We start from the raw sequence: 14,415 nt of genomic DNA, 5'->3' as shown, positions 1-14,415 counted from the left end.
TGACGACATCTCGGGGACCATGATGCAGGATGGGTTTGGTGGGTCTTGAATCCAACCCCGGGCATGAACCCACCACCTAGCCCTTTGTTAGCTGGGAAAGGGGTGGGTGAACCTCACCTTTCCAGATCAGGCATTGATCACTCCCCTCTTTCTGGTTGCCACCAAGGATCCCTTGCCATGCAATACTGTGGATCCCATCCCCCTGCACGGTGCCCTGCCCCTGCTGCCCCACGTGTACCAACATATGGCACCCCGCAGCAAACCCAAATGTATGAGGAGTTATCAGAAAGTACCCAGCCATGCTGCCTTGCTGCTGCCTGTGGTGCTCAGCCAGGGGACCCGTCCCCTGCAGCCTCTGCCTAGTGCTCAGAGAGAGCTGGGGGCTTGCAGGGCAGCTGGAGGAGTGGGAGAGACAGTGGCCCTGCAGCACAACAGCTGGACCTCCTGGGATTGCCAGATTCCTCTGGCTTTCTGACAGCAGCTGAAGGGGCTGTGGCAGCAGTGTGGCAGGAAGCTGGAGTAAACAAGGTCCAGGCATGGACAGGAAGAATCCAGGCAGACCAGTACCGTTCCCAGGCTCCCCAAGAGGTGTCAGAGACAGCAGTGGTGGCTGTAGGCCAAGCACCATCTCCTCCTGTGACTGCCCATGAGCTGCATCAGGATTTGGGGATGGGAGAACCTTGTCTGGCTGCCTTCAGGGCTCCCACACCAGCAAACCCACCACTGACGTGGACCACTGGACCCGGAACCAGCTCCCAGCCCACCCACACACCACCAAAACATTGTGCAATGATTGGTTTTATGGCTGACCGCGTTTTTCCTACTTCCCTATCCCCCGCTCCTTCCTTGCACCCCTCCTAAGGCACCCCAGGGAGCCCCAACATGTCCCACACCTAGCCCCAACACGGGCCAAGGCAGCCGAGCTTTCTCTTGTCCCCACCACATCCCAAAGCTGCCTCTGAAGCACTAGGGAATCCTCGCGTTACAGGACACGCTCGCCCCAGCCCCACAGGCTCCCCACGGGCAGCGGTCGCCTGGGGCACAAACGGGGCGAGTGTCCCACCCCATGCCAGCGGCTGCTCACCTTCACTCCCCCAGTCCGACAGCCCTTCCCGTGCTCCGCCGCCGCTCCACCGTCCACCGCCGCCGCCTCGGCGTGTCCCCGCCCAACCGGTGTCGGCACGTCCCGCCCGTCCCGCCCCAGCGTGGCCGGAGCTGACCGGCCCCGGCTCCGGAAAGACCTCACGACCCCCAGCCAGCTCCTTTAACAGTACTTTATTTGATTAAAGACTCAGAATTCTCTGTGTACACTGGAATGTGCTCTATTCCCTAGGCCAGGATCATACAGGGTTACAAAAAGTGGGGACCTCGGCTCGGCTTAAGTATCACCCTCCAATGAATGTAAGGAAAAAAAAAAAAAAAAAGCTCCTTGGATGCTTGAACTAACTTTGACTCCATTTTAAAAATCATACAGACAAGCAGCTCTGGAACAGGACTGGGTTAATGGGATTCATTGCCTACTTTGCTAGGGGAGAGGGCTTGCCCTCTCAGGACAGGACCAGGGTTGATTTCCTCTCAGGTGCTGCCAGCAGAGGAGAGACCACAAACTTCTTTGGCAGAGGACCCCAGGGGCCCGTGACAGGCTGGCTGTCTCTCACAGAGCACAGTACACGCACTTTTAGGGCCGTTGCCTTCCACCTGCACTCGGGCCCTCTGGCTGCAGAGGTGAGGTGTGCCCAGGAGCAGGTGACACTCATTACAGGCCCCAGCCATGCAGGCGAGATGAGTGTGAGGGGAGCACAGGTCTCTGAGATGAAGCAAATAACACTAGTGAGGCAGCAGTAGGAGAAATGGCTCGGATCAGCCCCCACATTACCTGGAAACCAGCATTTCCTTCTCCCACACCTGCCAGCGCTGAACCAACTCTGGTTTGAGACAGGCCAAGTAAGTCAACCAGGCTCCACAGCTCCTTTCACCCAGACAGGCAAAGCCCTCAGCCTCCCCAGACACCAAAACGGCCTCGCAAAGGATATACAGCTGGCTCTAACAAAACTAAACTTCCTCCAAAGCCTGTCCTGAGAACAGCCGTGGAAGACAGCGAGGACACAGTCCCCTTTGGACGCTCTCCCGCTGCAGCAGGAACCAGACCACCTGGAGCTGGGCTGTTGCCACACAGCAGAGCTGGAGGAACAGCAGGAACTGTGTGGGGCAAAAGGACTGAACCCCGGGTCCCTCTTCCCCACCACCCTGTGCCCCTGCCATGACCCCCCCACCTCTGAGGCCAAGGTCAGCTTGCTCAGCTTCCACCAGATGGAAGGGTCAGGACCAGCAGGTGGCCTCACGCATGAGAACCAGAGGCCAAGGAGAAATTAAAATGGCAGCACCAACAACGGAACAGCACGTGATGCTTCAGGAGAGAACGATGTCTGGCTGGCTCCGGGCTGAGCTCCGAGCATCTCGGGGTGGGCAGGGGAAGCACGTCAAAGTCAGGCTCTTTGCGGAGATCTTCCTTTTTTGCCAGTCGGTAAAAATCTGCCAAAGAAATTTGTGGCCTTTCCCCCCATGAGCACGTCACTTCTCTGCAAAAAATGTCTGTGACCCCGGAACACTGTAGATGGCAGACAGAGCCACGCATCTTAGCAGAGGGGGCTGTGGCGTTCCCAACATTCAGAATAAACGTCGTCCTCGTTTTTTTTAATTTAAAAATTTCTTCCGTTGTGCGTCACCATGTCTGGCATTACAGGATTTCATACTTGTCCACCAGGAAGGTGGTTTCAGTGGAAAACCTTACAGGGCTGTTCCCGTCTACCTGGGTCACTTTGGTAACCTGTGGAGACAACAGGCAACATTAGCTCAGAATTGAACATCACTCCCTTACTGCAGCAATGCCATGCTTCCCAACGCCATGAGAGCACAACCGACCTGCTGCCCTTAAACCACAGCTCAGCCCTGAAACAAAGATCTTTGTTCCCAGGAACCCTGAAACAGGGGAGTGATTTTCTGTGGTAATTGTGTCTCTGCTGAGGAGCGAAGTAGCAGCCACTGGCTACATTTCAGTGGAGACAGACATCTGTATGCCAAGCAGTGTTTTGGCTACAAGGCTGATGGATTTTCCAACGAAGTCCGAGGGGAATTAGTGACTACTCAGAGACTTGAAGACACAACTCAAACTTCAGGCAACCTCCACGAAGTGTCAGCTGCCGGTGCTGTCTGCTGGTACTCCCGAATCCAGCTGTCTCGGAGGCAGGTTAATGCCAACCCTTTAGCCATGGCCAGTGGGACAGCATGGTGCCCCTGCAGCACTGCCAGTGTTAGCCAGCCGGGGACCGAGGCAAGGGTGACATCCCACCTGTGGAGCATAAGCAGTGACCATACCTGTATGTTGCAATAGTTCTTTTTGGAGACGAAGGAGACCTGCACCGGGAAGAAGTCGTTTGGCTGCCCTGCTATGCTGAACTCCAGGCTACCACTCTTGTTTTTGGCATCTATCACCGGCAGGCACCACTCAAGGAGGTTTCTCCGGCTGTCGTGACGATACTCGCCATCAATCTCCCCAATCACTGGGGCACCAACACCAGACCTAGAGCAGGCAGTGAGAAGTGACAGTAACTTCCCTGCACAGAGCTAAGGAAATGCCTCTAACACCCCTTGGTTCAGCCAGATCCACAAAACAGGGAGGGGAAGGAGGTGATGGGATTCATCAGTGCTGCGTGATAAGGAGCATGACTTACGGCAGGGGGATGGTGATGATCACATCATTCAGCTCTAGGCTCTCCTCTTGCAACTCATATTCAATGTTAACATCACAACTGTTCCCACTCTCTGATGGCCAGCAGTTAACTGAGGAAACAGAGACAGTATGTGAACCATGCAGGCCCTTCACGTGGAATAGGCTTTCACAAGATGATGCACTTCAAAATGCCCAGTGAAGTCACCCTCAAGCTGACTTTAAGAAAAGCTCTCTGTTTTCCTTGAGGTGTTACAGAAAACACACACTGCCAAGGACAGGCACTGTCCAACAGATACACATAGTATTTCGAAGGTCTCACAACATGCCAGGCTGCAGGCAGCCCAGCTGCTGCTGCAAGGTGACTACCAGGAGCTCATGGACAATCACCAGCTTCTTCTGCCCAAGCCCTCAGACTTGCACTCACTTGTCAATGGAATGAAGGACTCTTCTGCAGTCTGCAACCTCCACTTCAACACGCCCACATCACTGTTAATAGGGAATGACTTCTCTGGGTTCTTCAAACCGATCTGTGACTCTGTAGTGAAGAGCTTCTTGTCCACATTTGGGTGAGTCTGAAAGAGGAACACATGTCCAGACTGTAGGTCTAAGCCCAGGGACAGAACCATACATAGTGCAGGTTCTACCAGGACAGGCCTACACATTCCAGCGTTTACTTTGTCAAAACACACATCAGGTTAGGTTTCCTCCTGGCTCAGAAGCCCATCTGAAGCACAACTGCTTATCAACCTGGGATTCCTTCCAGAAAATGCTAATCTGACAAGAAGGAACCTCAGCACTTGTCTTTCTTACAAGCACCTGCACCAGATACACAGGCGATGCAGGCTGGTATCTACAGAACAACTACAAGTCAAAGACCATCCTGAATGTTTACAGCAGACATTTCAAGAAAAATCATTCTAATGCTGTTGGGAAAAACAGCCTGACACCATAACACTACTGTCTCCCCTCAGCAGCCTCAATGCACATATATGTCAGTGGCCAAACTCCATTTAAACATTCTCTTCACAACCTCAAGTGTGAGCAGCTTTTTAGAAGCAGAGGATTTTTGCAAGTCCCTGTTTAAGTTGCACCAGAAAGACAGGAGTCAGCAAAGGGTTTGGTCTCATCTTCCACCTGAAGCACTGCCCGTGGCAGTGCTGCTAGCAGCCCACTCATGGGATGCCCTGGAAGGAAGTGGACCTGCAGACAGTGATGATGTACAGATGAGTCCCTAACAAGGAGCGAGCCAGAGCGTGTCAAAGCAGCACCACCTCCAGGGATCCGTAAGGTCACGTGAGGAGGGAGAAAGGGAAGGACCAATCTCCCAAGAACCTTCTGAGCTGCAACTGCTGACTGCCATCAAGTGCTTCAGCAAGCATCCCAGGTACAGCAGTGACAGGACAAGCAACCTCAGAAAGAAACAACTTCCAAGAGAATAAATGAATTTCCCTTTGGTACAGCAAATTTGTTATCCCATTTCCACTCCACAGCTGCAGCTGACATCACACAACAGGCACTAAGCAACGCACCAGGCTGCTGCAAAGTCCACGTGAGGTCACCTGGCATGCCAAGGTGCACTGCTGGGCAGATAAGGCTCCGAGGACAGGATGGCAACCAAGGTTGCATTTCTCCAGTGAACTTCAATCCCTTGAGCATACTGGCCCTGCAGTTCTGCTAATACCTGCACTAACAACTCCCATTTCTACTGCATTTGCTGAGAAGGCTTAGATGAGAACACAGGACAGCAACAAACTTGAGTATTTCCATTATTTTTCCCCTGGAAAGCAGCAAAAACATGTTCAACAGCATGGGACTCCAAACAGGCTTTACCTGTAGCTGCACTCCCCTCTTGTCTTCGTTTTCTATGTGCAGGCGAATCCGTGCAAACTTTTCATCAGAGATGTGCAGCATGATCATGCCATGAAGTTCCATGTTCTGCAACCCTCCGTCACGGCCACAAGTCAAGGAGATTTTCTCCTCTATTTTCATGTGCACGCTAGACAGACAGAGGAAAAAGCTCAAGTCTACACTCTTGGTATCTCCCAGACAACAAAGAGACCACTGCTCAGTAAGGACAGGCTGTGTGTACTGAGCAGGGGCTCCCAAACAACAGCACGGCTGGTACAGTGGGGGCTAAGACTGCTCTGACAGTGAACTCAGGGGCAGGAGGGTCCAGGCATACAGGTCTGCAAGGGACGGGAGCCCAGTTAAATGGCAGTGATGCAGCATCTTGACAAGCTGGTCACTCAAATCCCCTCTGAAGGCTGCAGTGCACAGCTCAGGGCATTAAAAGGTTCTCAATGGCTGCATACAAAACGAACCGTGAATGCCTCCATCCCGAGCAGCAACAAGGCTCAGAAACAGCGAAAACAGCATCGGGAAAAAAGCACAGGAAAATTCCCAACCTCAGCTCAACAACGGATGGACAGCCCATTTTAGTTAAGAGGATGCCTAACCAAACCAGCTATCTGCTTTCTTGCTGATATGCTTTCCCAGATGTTGGCCAGCTGTTATAACTACAAGGTAAGAAAATATAGGATAAAGCCAAAGAAGAGCAGGAAAGCTCTCTCCCAAGGCCACACGCAGGGAGAGCTGTGAGGAAACTGCTTCCAAAGCAAGGGCAGCACTCACCTCTCCACGTTAATGGGAGGAGCGAGAACTTTGGCTGCTTCTGCAGAGCGCTTGCCTACAGAAGTCATGATATTTTCTCCTTCTGATTTCAGCTTGTCCACAAAGTTGTCCACCTCCTTCCCTTTAGCGCCGAGTTTCAAGGCTTTACTGGGACCTGAAGGCCTAAATAAAATGTGTAATAATCTCCAAGTCAGCTGACAGCAATGGGTTCCCCCTTCCCGTTACCTTCAAATGCTGTAACTTGACCATCCCAACAACACAGCATTCAACTCAGCAGCCTTTTTGGGGGAGAACATGCATGGAACTGATGATCTTATGTGTAGGGTGCCAAGTTATAATTTAGATTCAGATATAGTTCCTGTATTACTGGGAGCTAGGACCTCTCTTTCTCACACAAAATGAAAGCCCACTGTTCATCAAAGAATCCAAAGAGACTACGGGGTACTACTGTGGTATGTGGCACAAATGGTCCTCAACACTTACACAGATGAGGAACTCACATTAGACCCTCCAGGCACGTGGTTTGAGCCAACACTGACTCCAACATCTGCCACCTGCTGTCCCCCCTACCTGGCTGGAGCTGGTGCCACTTTGGGCTTCTCGGTCTCGATGATGGTCTCTGTGATCATTGCTGTCATGCCCCCGGACACGGCCGAGCTGCCGAAGCCCCCGAACCCTGGTGCCTTCTTGCCGTGTCTCTCTGCATCCCTCCTGGCCTGCTGCAGCTCCTTCGCTTTACGGCGCATCTCAGCTTTCGCTTCACGCTCCTGCGTCTGAAGGAAAAGAGAAGAGGCTGATGGAGCTTTGCAACCTCAGCCTTGCCCTGCACAGCAACTATATGCAGTTGCCCAAAAACCCCTGGTCAAGAAAAAAGAAACAAGACACGAGCATTTAGCGCTCAGAAAAGCTAAATAATTGCATGGCCCCGCCAAAGTGGAAGAACACCTCTGTACAGCAAAGCGGTGTTTGCCAGACAGGGCACCTTGTGTCAGGATTGCGGGTGTCCCTGCTCACCTCTCTGACCGCCCGAAACACCTTTTCCTCATGTGAGTCCATCTCAGTGAAGGTCCGAATTTGTGCCAGATTTACATTCTCACGGTAGCCCAGGGCAACAATTTCATCAAAGGCAAAGATTAGGTCGAAGCAGTGTTCTGAGATCTCATTCTCTTCCAGAGCTCGACAATATTCAGGGATCTAGAAGGGGACAACATTTTAAAGGAGTACCCACAAACAGTACTGTGTAAACACTTTCTTTCTACCATCCCAGGGGTCACAACTGTGCCAGACCCAAGCCCAGCACAACTTTACACTACTCTTTGTACCATTATATTGTCAATAAACAAGATGAAGTTGTGCTGCTGTTAGCTTTTCTGCATCAAAATCCATACATAACCTCTCAGCTTCCTCATAATAGTAACTCAAAGGCACTCAACAGCATGCTGGGGCCAGTGAATTTCCTGAAAATCCTTTGGCTGTGTGAGGCCACAAACTTATTGCTTCAGGATCCCTGCACAGCAGCGCCGCACTTGTAACAACCCCACACGGTACAAAGAACATTTAATGCTAAATTACAGTCAGCCCTTTGATCTCATCAGGTGAGGTACAACTGATGATTTTTTTTAATGTGGAGTTCAAAACTACCACCAAAAGTTTAGAGTTTTCTGTCCAGTCAGGAAGAGAAGCTCTGGAACACAGACCTACCAAGCCCCTGCACCAGCTCAGAAACAGATCCCTCACAACAGAATCGCTCTGGGCTAAGTCATGGAGTGACGAGTCCTTACCACTCTAGAGAAGAGTCGGAGTGTTTCCAGGTCTTCCAGGATGTTGCTGTTTTTGGTGGTAATCAGCACCATGTAGAGCTTCTCCATGGGCTGGTACACATATCGCACACTTTCTGTCTCCACAAATGTGTGCTGCTTCCCTGTGTTCATCAGCTTTGGGAACGCCGCCAGCAGCCCCTCGATGCGGGTGCGAGTCATCTCCACGAACTGCCGGGACACAATGGCCTTCCCTGCCTTCGTGCACACAGCGGCTGCCAACAGCACCTGGAGGAGACAGCGTGTGAGCAGGGCCTCCCACCGCTCCTCACCTGCACAGCCCTCCTCAAACAACACCCTAAGTCTTTCTGTGTGACCAGGAAATGAACTACGGCGAGAGCAGAGACATCTCTGCTTTTGCGTTCTCTCTCTGTTTCACGTTCTGTCCCGACATAATCCTGAGTGCTCTCCCTGCTTCTGTCAGGCAAATGATCATTCCCGATTTCACACAGACGGAGGTGTACAACCGCTGGCAGCGTTATGGGAGGCTCCGGGTTATCCATGACTTTTCCATCAGGCTGCCCCGGCTTACAGCTACACACAGGAGCGCTGTGAAATGCAACATCTCTCTGCAGCGCCATACGCACAGCACCGCCAGGTTAACGAAGCCCTGCTAAGACTCCCGGGCAGCTCGCAGGCGTTACCACACCGACAGGGCAGCAAGGCACTCACCAGCCGCACCTTCTCCGTCTCCCAGTCTGCCCAGACTTCCTCCCTGTATTTCCCTCTCACAGGTGTTAACTCCCTTTGCCAGGATAATTCTGCTCCGCGCTTGGAATCTTTTCAACCCGCAACTGCTGTTACTGACAGAAAGCATGCGAACCCCTCAGACGTGGCAGCGCTGATCCCTGCCGCACCTCGGGCACAGTTTAGCTCTGACGGAGCTCTGTGCGGGTCTGTGCTAACGCAAACACCGCCGCGATGGACAAAAGGAGCCGGACCGGCCCCGAGACACAGGATCCCCCGGGGGAGCAGGCGGGCGCCACCGGCCTGGTTACACCCCGAACGCAACCAGAGCGGGCGTGAGGCCGTGCTGAGGAGGCACCGTGGCTCCGAGTCACCAGAGAAAAAGTGCCGCGTCCCCGCCGCCCCCAAGGGCCCCGGCCCGACCCGGGGCGGCAGCGCCGCGCTCGGTCCCACCAGGCCGCGGGCTCCAGCGCCGGTCTGCACACAGGCCAGGCGGCCGGGTCGAGCCCAGGGGCTGCCCCGGGGGTTGTCCCGAGACCTGCGCTGCCCGCGGCGGACAGGTCCTACCCTTACCATAGCAGCGGCAGCGGCGGCAGGATCCGCGCTCGGGCCCTCCGCTCACTCCGGTTCCCGGGCGGCCCCGCAAGATGGCGGCGCCGCGCCACGTCCGCACCCGGAAGTGCCGTCACGGCGGGGCGGGGCGGCGGCGCCACCTCCCCGCCGCCAGGGGGCGCGCGCGGCCGGGCCGGGCCGGGCCGGGCCGCTCCGGCCGCCGGGCGGGGCGCGGCGGGGCGGGGTCGCCATGGCGACGGCGGCGGCGGCGGCGCGGCGGGAAGCGCGGCGGGCGGAGGTGGGACACGGGGGCACGGCGGGACACAACGGGACACAACGGGACGCGGGGGCACGGCGGGACACAACGGGACGCGGGGGCGCGGCGGGCGGAGGTGGGACACGGGGGCACGGCGGGACACAACGGGACACAACGGGACGCGGGGGCACGGCGGGACACAACGGGACGCGGGGGCACGGCGGGCGGAGGTGGGACACGGGGGCACGGCGGGACACAACGGGACGCGGGGGCACGGCGGGACACAACGGGACGCGGGGGCACGGCGGGACACAACGGGACGCGGGGGCGCGGCGGGCGGAGGTGGGACGCGGGGGCACGGCGGGACACAACGGGACGCGGGGGCACGGCGGGACACAACGGGACACGGGGGCACGGCGGGACACAACGGGACGCGGGGGCACGGCGGGCGGAGGTGGGACGCGGGGGCACGGCGGGACACAACGGGACGCGGGGGCACGGCGGGACACAACGGGACACGGGGGCACGGCGGGACACAACGGGACGCGGGGGCACGGCGGAGGTGGGACGCGGGGGCACGGCGGGACACAACGGGACGCGGGGCCGCGGCGGACGTGGGGCACGGGGCACAGCGTGGCGGGACACGGCGGGCGGCGGCTGTGGGCGCCGGGCCGCCGCTGACGGTGCCTCTCGGCGCAGCCCCGCCCGGTGGAGAACCAGCCGTACGACGAGAGCCTGGAGCTGCCCGAGGCCGAGCCCGGAGCCCGCTCGCCGCGGGCGGGGGCCGCGGGCCGGCCGCGGGACTGCCGGCGGCCCGCAGTGTCTGCGGGAGCGGCCGAGCGCAGGAGCGGCGGAGGGAAGGTACGAGCGCGGCGGGCGCGGGGACGGCCCGGTGCGGGTCGGTGAGATCCCGTGAGACCCGGCTGTCGCGCAGGAGGAGGCAGCGGCACACCTCCCCGGCCCAGCCACCTTCAGCGGGGATGAGGACGAGGACGATGAGGACTCGGAGGAAGATTCCTCGGAGAGCGGCTCGGAGGAGGACTCGGAGGAGCACGGGGCCGCGCCGGAGGGGTGAGCGCCGTTCCTGGCCACAGGGCAGGGCCGGGGGCTGCTGGTGCCTTTCGGGCCTGACAGCTCCACCGGTTTCCCCAGCTCCCACGAGGGTGAGCAGACGGTGGGCACTGGGACAGGCAGCTCCTGCCTCCTCGTCCCCGATGCTTCAGGGTGGGCACTGGGACAGGCAGCTCCTGCCTCCTCGTCCCCGATGCTTCAGGGTGGGCACTGGGACAGGCAGCTCCTGCCTCCTCGTCCCCGATGCTTCAGGGTGGTGGTTCCTCCAGCTGGTGAGCCAGTCCCGGGCTTGTTTGCTGTGCCCAGGAGAGGCGCAGCTGGAATGATCCAAGGTGTAAGCCAGGCCGGGCTGGCAGGAGAAGTCCAGAAAAGGGAAGAACTATCTCGAATATGTCACTCAGATCCTCATAATTCTCCTATTCCATCGTTTTCAGCGTCAAAGCTATTGCTGACCCCCTAATTGGTGTCCTAGTGCTGCCCTTGTGCAGAGCACTTAGCCCTCTTTTGACAGCCCTGTGTGGGACTGTATGATCACAGATGTCCATCACCCAGGTGCTTTTCTTGGCCCCAAAATGGGGCCCAATAATGCTTTCCCTCTGCAAGAAGTGTTTTCCAGAGAGGACTTACTGCCTGGTGCTTCAGCTTCCCACATTTGTCTGCCCCAGCTGTGTCCTGGTTTCTGTTGTACAGAACTTGCCACACGCTCATCTTCTCCCTCTACTCTCTTTCTTCTTTTAGTGACTTCAATCCAGCAGATTTTGACTACCTGCAAGTGTCTTCTGAAATCAAAGATCTCTTTGAATACATCAAGAGGTGAGTGGAAGCCTGTTCTTGGCTCTCCTTTGTGTCAATTATTGCAGCACAGTTTCTAGTCACCTATGCTGTGATGGTGTTTTCTTCCAGGTACACTCCCAAAACAATAGAGATTGAACACAAGCTGCAGCCTTTTATTCCAGACTTTATTCCTGCTGTTGGAGACATCGATGCATTCTTAAAGGTACAATTTCTTCAGGTTCCTCTCTCCGTCCTGCCCCACGAACCAAAACAGAACACAGGCTCAGAGCAAGTAGGCAGCCAGGCCATGCAGCCTGGGGTCTGGTCTGTCCCTGCTCTGTTACACCTGATAAACTACACTGGTGGTTTGGTCACCGCTCAAACACCACTTGGGTAACTTGGGGGAAAGCCTGGGTTTTCCTTCTCCAGCGCCGTGTGCTTTTCAGGCAGCACTGCACTCAGAACGCACATCTGAGAGAAGGCTCTGTGCAAACCTGCCCTGGACTCCACAGAGAACAGGGCTCTGTTTTCCTGCAGGTTCCCCGTCCCGATGGCAAACCTGACAACCTTGGCCTGCTGGTCCTGGATGAGCCCTCAACCAAGCAGTCAGATCCCACCGTGCTCTCCCTTTGGCTGACAGAGAACTCCAAGCAGCACAACGTCACAGTGAGTCACGGAGAGGGAGGTCACACTTGCTGCACATTTCATGGCATTTTACTCTTACAACTGAGAAGTTGACTTTAAAAGCAGCAAAACCAGACCTTTTGCTTTAATCCATAGTTTTAAACTGCAGTGGATATGAGCCTTGATCAAGTCAAGTCTTAATATGAACTCTCTGGGTCTGTTCACTTCAGGTGATGCTTTATTTCCTTTTGGTTGTTCATACCCAGTTTTAGTTGGCACCTTGCCTGCAGAAATCCGTTGGTAAAGTGCAGCTGGGAGAGAGCGGGCCTGGTTCACCAGAAGTGAATGCAGCTTTCCCAAAAAGCCCCAAAACACCATGAAACACTTCCAGGTTTATATTTGTGTTTTCAGCAGCAAATAAAAGTGAAGAGTTTGGAGAATGCAGAAAAGAACCCTAAAGCCATTGAGAGCTGGATTGAAAGTATTAGTGAACTGCATCGCTGCAAACCTCCTGCCACAGTCCATTACTCCAGGTGAGCCCTGCTGCTGGCAGTGGAAGGTTGTGTTTGATCCTGAAGTTGATGTCGTTCTCTTCCCTGGCAGGCCAATGCCTGACATCGAGACCCTGATGCAGGAATGGTCACCAGAATTCGAGGAGCTCCTGGGAAAGGTAGATTGTCTGGGTGACCGGGAGTTAGCTCAGCGCTTGGTCTTGGAAACCATCTCCCATGAAAGCTGGGTGCCTGCTCCATCCCACAGCCCAGTCCTCTTGGGCTTGTTCCTCCTCACGACTCTGCCCTTGGCAGAAGCTGGGGAGCAGCCCAGCACTGGAATTCCCAGCTGCTGCCCCAGTGGCCTCTGTACGCTCCCAGGCTCTCGCAGTCCAGGAGCAGATCTGACAGCCCCGTCTGTTGCAGGTGGGTCTTCCGAGCGCAGAGATGAGCTGTGACCTTGCCGAGTACATCGACATGATCTGCGGTGAGCTGGGGAGGCTGTGCTGCTCACACCGTGTGTGCTGGCCTGGCACTCTCACTGAAAGCCAGAGAGCTTTAGCTGCAGGCTCAGCCCCAAGCAGTCAGGATTATGCCCTGCTGCTTCAGTGGGAGGTGGGCTCTTGTGCTACAGGGGTCTGCAGTCTTTGGTGCGTGGAGCCCCAGGTGACGGTGGGCAGTGGGGAATTCAGCCTCTCCTGACAATGCTCTATGTGGGGCGGTGCAGACCAGGTGCCCTCACACGCTTCTGATCTCACCTGCAGCCATTCTGGACATCCCCGTGTACAAGAGCCGGATCCACCCTCTGCACGTCCTCTTCTCCCTCTTCTTGGAGTTCAAGAACTCGCAGGTATGCAGCTCCACCCAGGTGCTGCTCACCCAGCTAGCAGCACCGTGCAGCTGGCCCCTTCACATTTGGCTTTGTGATGGCAATGGGAGTATGCAAAGGACTGGTGGGCCCCAGAGAACATGTTCTCAGCTGATCCTCTCCCTGCTGCCTCTGCCTGACACAGGGATGTGAGGATGCTGACACAGGGAGCTAGGCTGTGCTCTGGGCTGAGGTGCCATGTTGTTCAACAGGCCAGCACGAGCCAGAATGCATCTCCTTGGGCTGGCTGCTGGGCACACAGCTCACGCAGAGTGCATTCAGGTGCATGCATGTGCTCTGAGCAGTGGGAGTCAAATCTTTGCATGAGCATGTTCTTTTCCCTGCAGCACTTCAAGCCCCTGGCTGATGGGCAGAAGGGCAGGAGCCCACCATCCAACCCACCCTCACAAGCAGCGGAGGCAGAGGTGTTGAGCTTTAACTGATGCTTCACATTACAGCCTCATCTCCTGGATCACTGTCTGCCACTGGACACTGAGGTGTACCCAGAGCAGGTTGGGAGATATCACGTAGAAAATCAGAAGCCTCTCTGGTCTTAGAGACATTGCTAGGCTGTTCCGTGTTAGGGAGTAGGGCTTGACTCACCATATTTGTTGCAGAAGCTGCCTAATGGCTCCATTTTTGACTTGTTCCCAAGGAGTTCAGCATTAAACCAGCCTTTCCCAGTGTCAGGCTCTCTGTGCCACAGGTGCTGCAGAGCAGAGGCTCCCTGAGCACACACTATAAAGGCTGGAGCAAGCAGGAATAAATTCCACATTCAGACACAACACTCAAATCTGCTCAGGGTGTTGCAAGTTCTGATCTGGAGATCTTGAATCTCCTCCTTTTAACTGAACCCCCTTTCCTGTTGAGAACAGTCCCTTGGCTCCTGTCAAGCAGAAATAACCTGTGCAGCA

At 55.7% G+C, this 14,415-nt stretch overlaps 2 protein-coding genes across 2 annotated transcripts; one reads left to right on the top strand and one right to left on the bottom strand.

Moving 5' to 3' along the window:
• Positions 1–1,260: 1,260 nt before the first annotated feature.
• ARCN1 (archain 1) lies at positions 1,261–9,565 on the bottom strand. Its single transcript, XM_068172236.1, has 10 exons — positions 9,439–9,565; positions 8,143–8,406; positions 7,376–7,555; positions 6,932–7,134; positions 6,362–6,523; positions 5,561–5,726; positions 4,155–4,302; positions 3,732–3,840; positions 3,376–3,580; positions 1,261–2,827 (listed from the first exon to the last, which is right to left on the bottom strand). The coding sequence occupies exons 1-10, from the start codon at positions 9,439–9,441 to the stop codon at positions 2,738–2,740; spliced, it is 1,530 nt and encodes a 509-aa protein (XP_068028337.1). The 5' UTR covers positions 9,442–9,565; the 3' UTR covers positions 1,261–2,737.
• Positions 9,566–9,647: 82 nt separating this feature from the next.
• On the top strand, positions 9,648–13,973 carry IFT46 (intraflagellar transport 46). Its single transcript, XM_068172147.1, has 10 exons — positions 9,648–9,715; positions 10,614–10,744; positions 11,483–11,557; positions 11,648–11,741; positions 12,056–12,184; positions 12,554–12,675; positions 12,746–12,812; positions 13,060–13,120; positions 13,398–13,483; positions 13,849–13,973. The coding sequence occupies exons 1-10, from the start codon at positions 9,668–9,670 to the stop codon at positions 13,942–13,944; spliced, it is 909 nt and encodes a 302-aa protein (XP_068028248.1). The 5' UTR covers positions 9,648–9,667; the 3' UTR covers positions 13,945–13,973.
• The last annotated feature ends 442 nt before the right edge of the window (positions 13,974–14,415 follow it).

Source organism: Anomalospiza imberbis, chromosome 24 (assembly GCF_031753505.1).
Source record: "Anomalospiza imberbis isolate Cuckoo-Finch-1a 21T00152 chromosome 24, ASM3175350v1, whole genome shotgun sequence".
NCBI classification, from domain to species: domain Eukaryota; kingdom Metazoa; phylum Chordata; class Aves; order Passeriformes; family Viduidae; genus Anomalospiza; species Anomalospiza imberbis.
The sequence above is the reverse complement of the archived record's forward strand: the minus strand, read 5'-3'. Positions and strand labels throughout refer to the sequence as shown.

Excerpts from the sequence above, each read along its gene's own strand:
- ARCN1 (XM_068172236.1), bottom strand. Across the intron at positions 5,727-6,361 it reads CCTCCCATTAACGTGGAGAG|CGTGCACATGAAAATAGAGG; the intron begins GTGAGTGCTGCC and ends CTGTCTGTCTAG. Across the intron at positions 3,841-4,154 it reads GTCCTTCATTCCATTGACAA|TTAACTGCTGGCCATCAGAG; the intron begins GTGAGTGCAAGT and ends CTGTTTCCTCAG.
- IFT46 (XM_068172147.1), top strand. The coding sequence starts at position 9,668 with ATGGCGACGGCGGCGGCGGCGGCGCGGCGGGAAGCGCGGCGGGCGGAG. Across the intron at positions 9,716-10,613 it reads GGGAAGCGCGGCGGGCGGAG|GCAGCGGCACACCTCCCCGG; the intron begins GTGGGACACGGG and ends GCGCAGGAGGAG. Across the intron at positions 13,121-13,397 it reads GTACATCGACATGATCTGCG|CCATTCTGGACATCCCCGTG; the intron begins GTGAGCTGGGGA and ends TCTCACCTGCAG.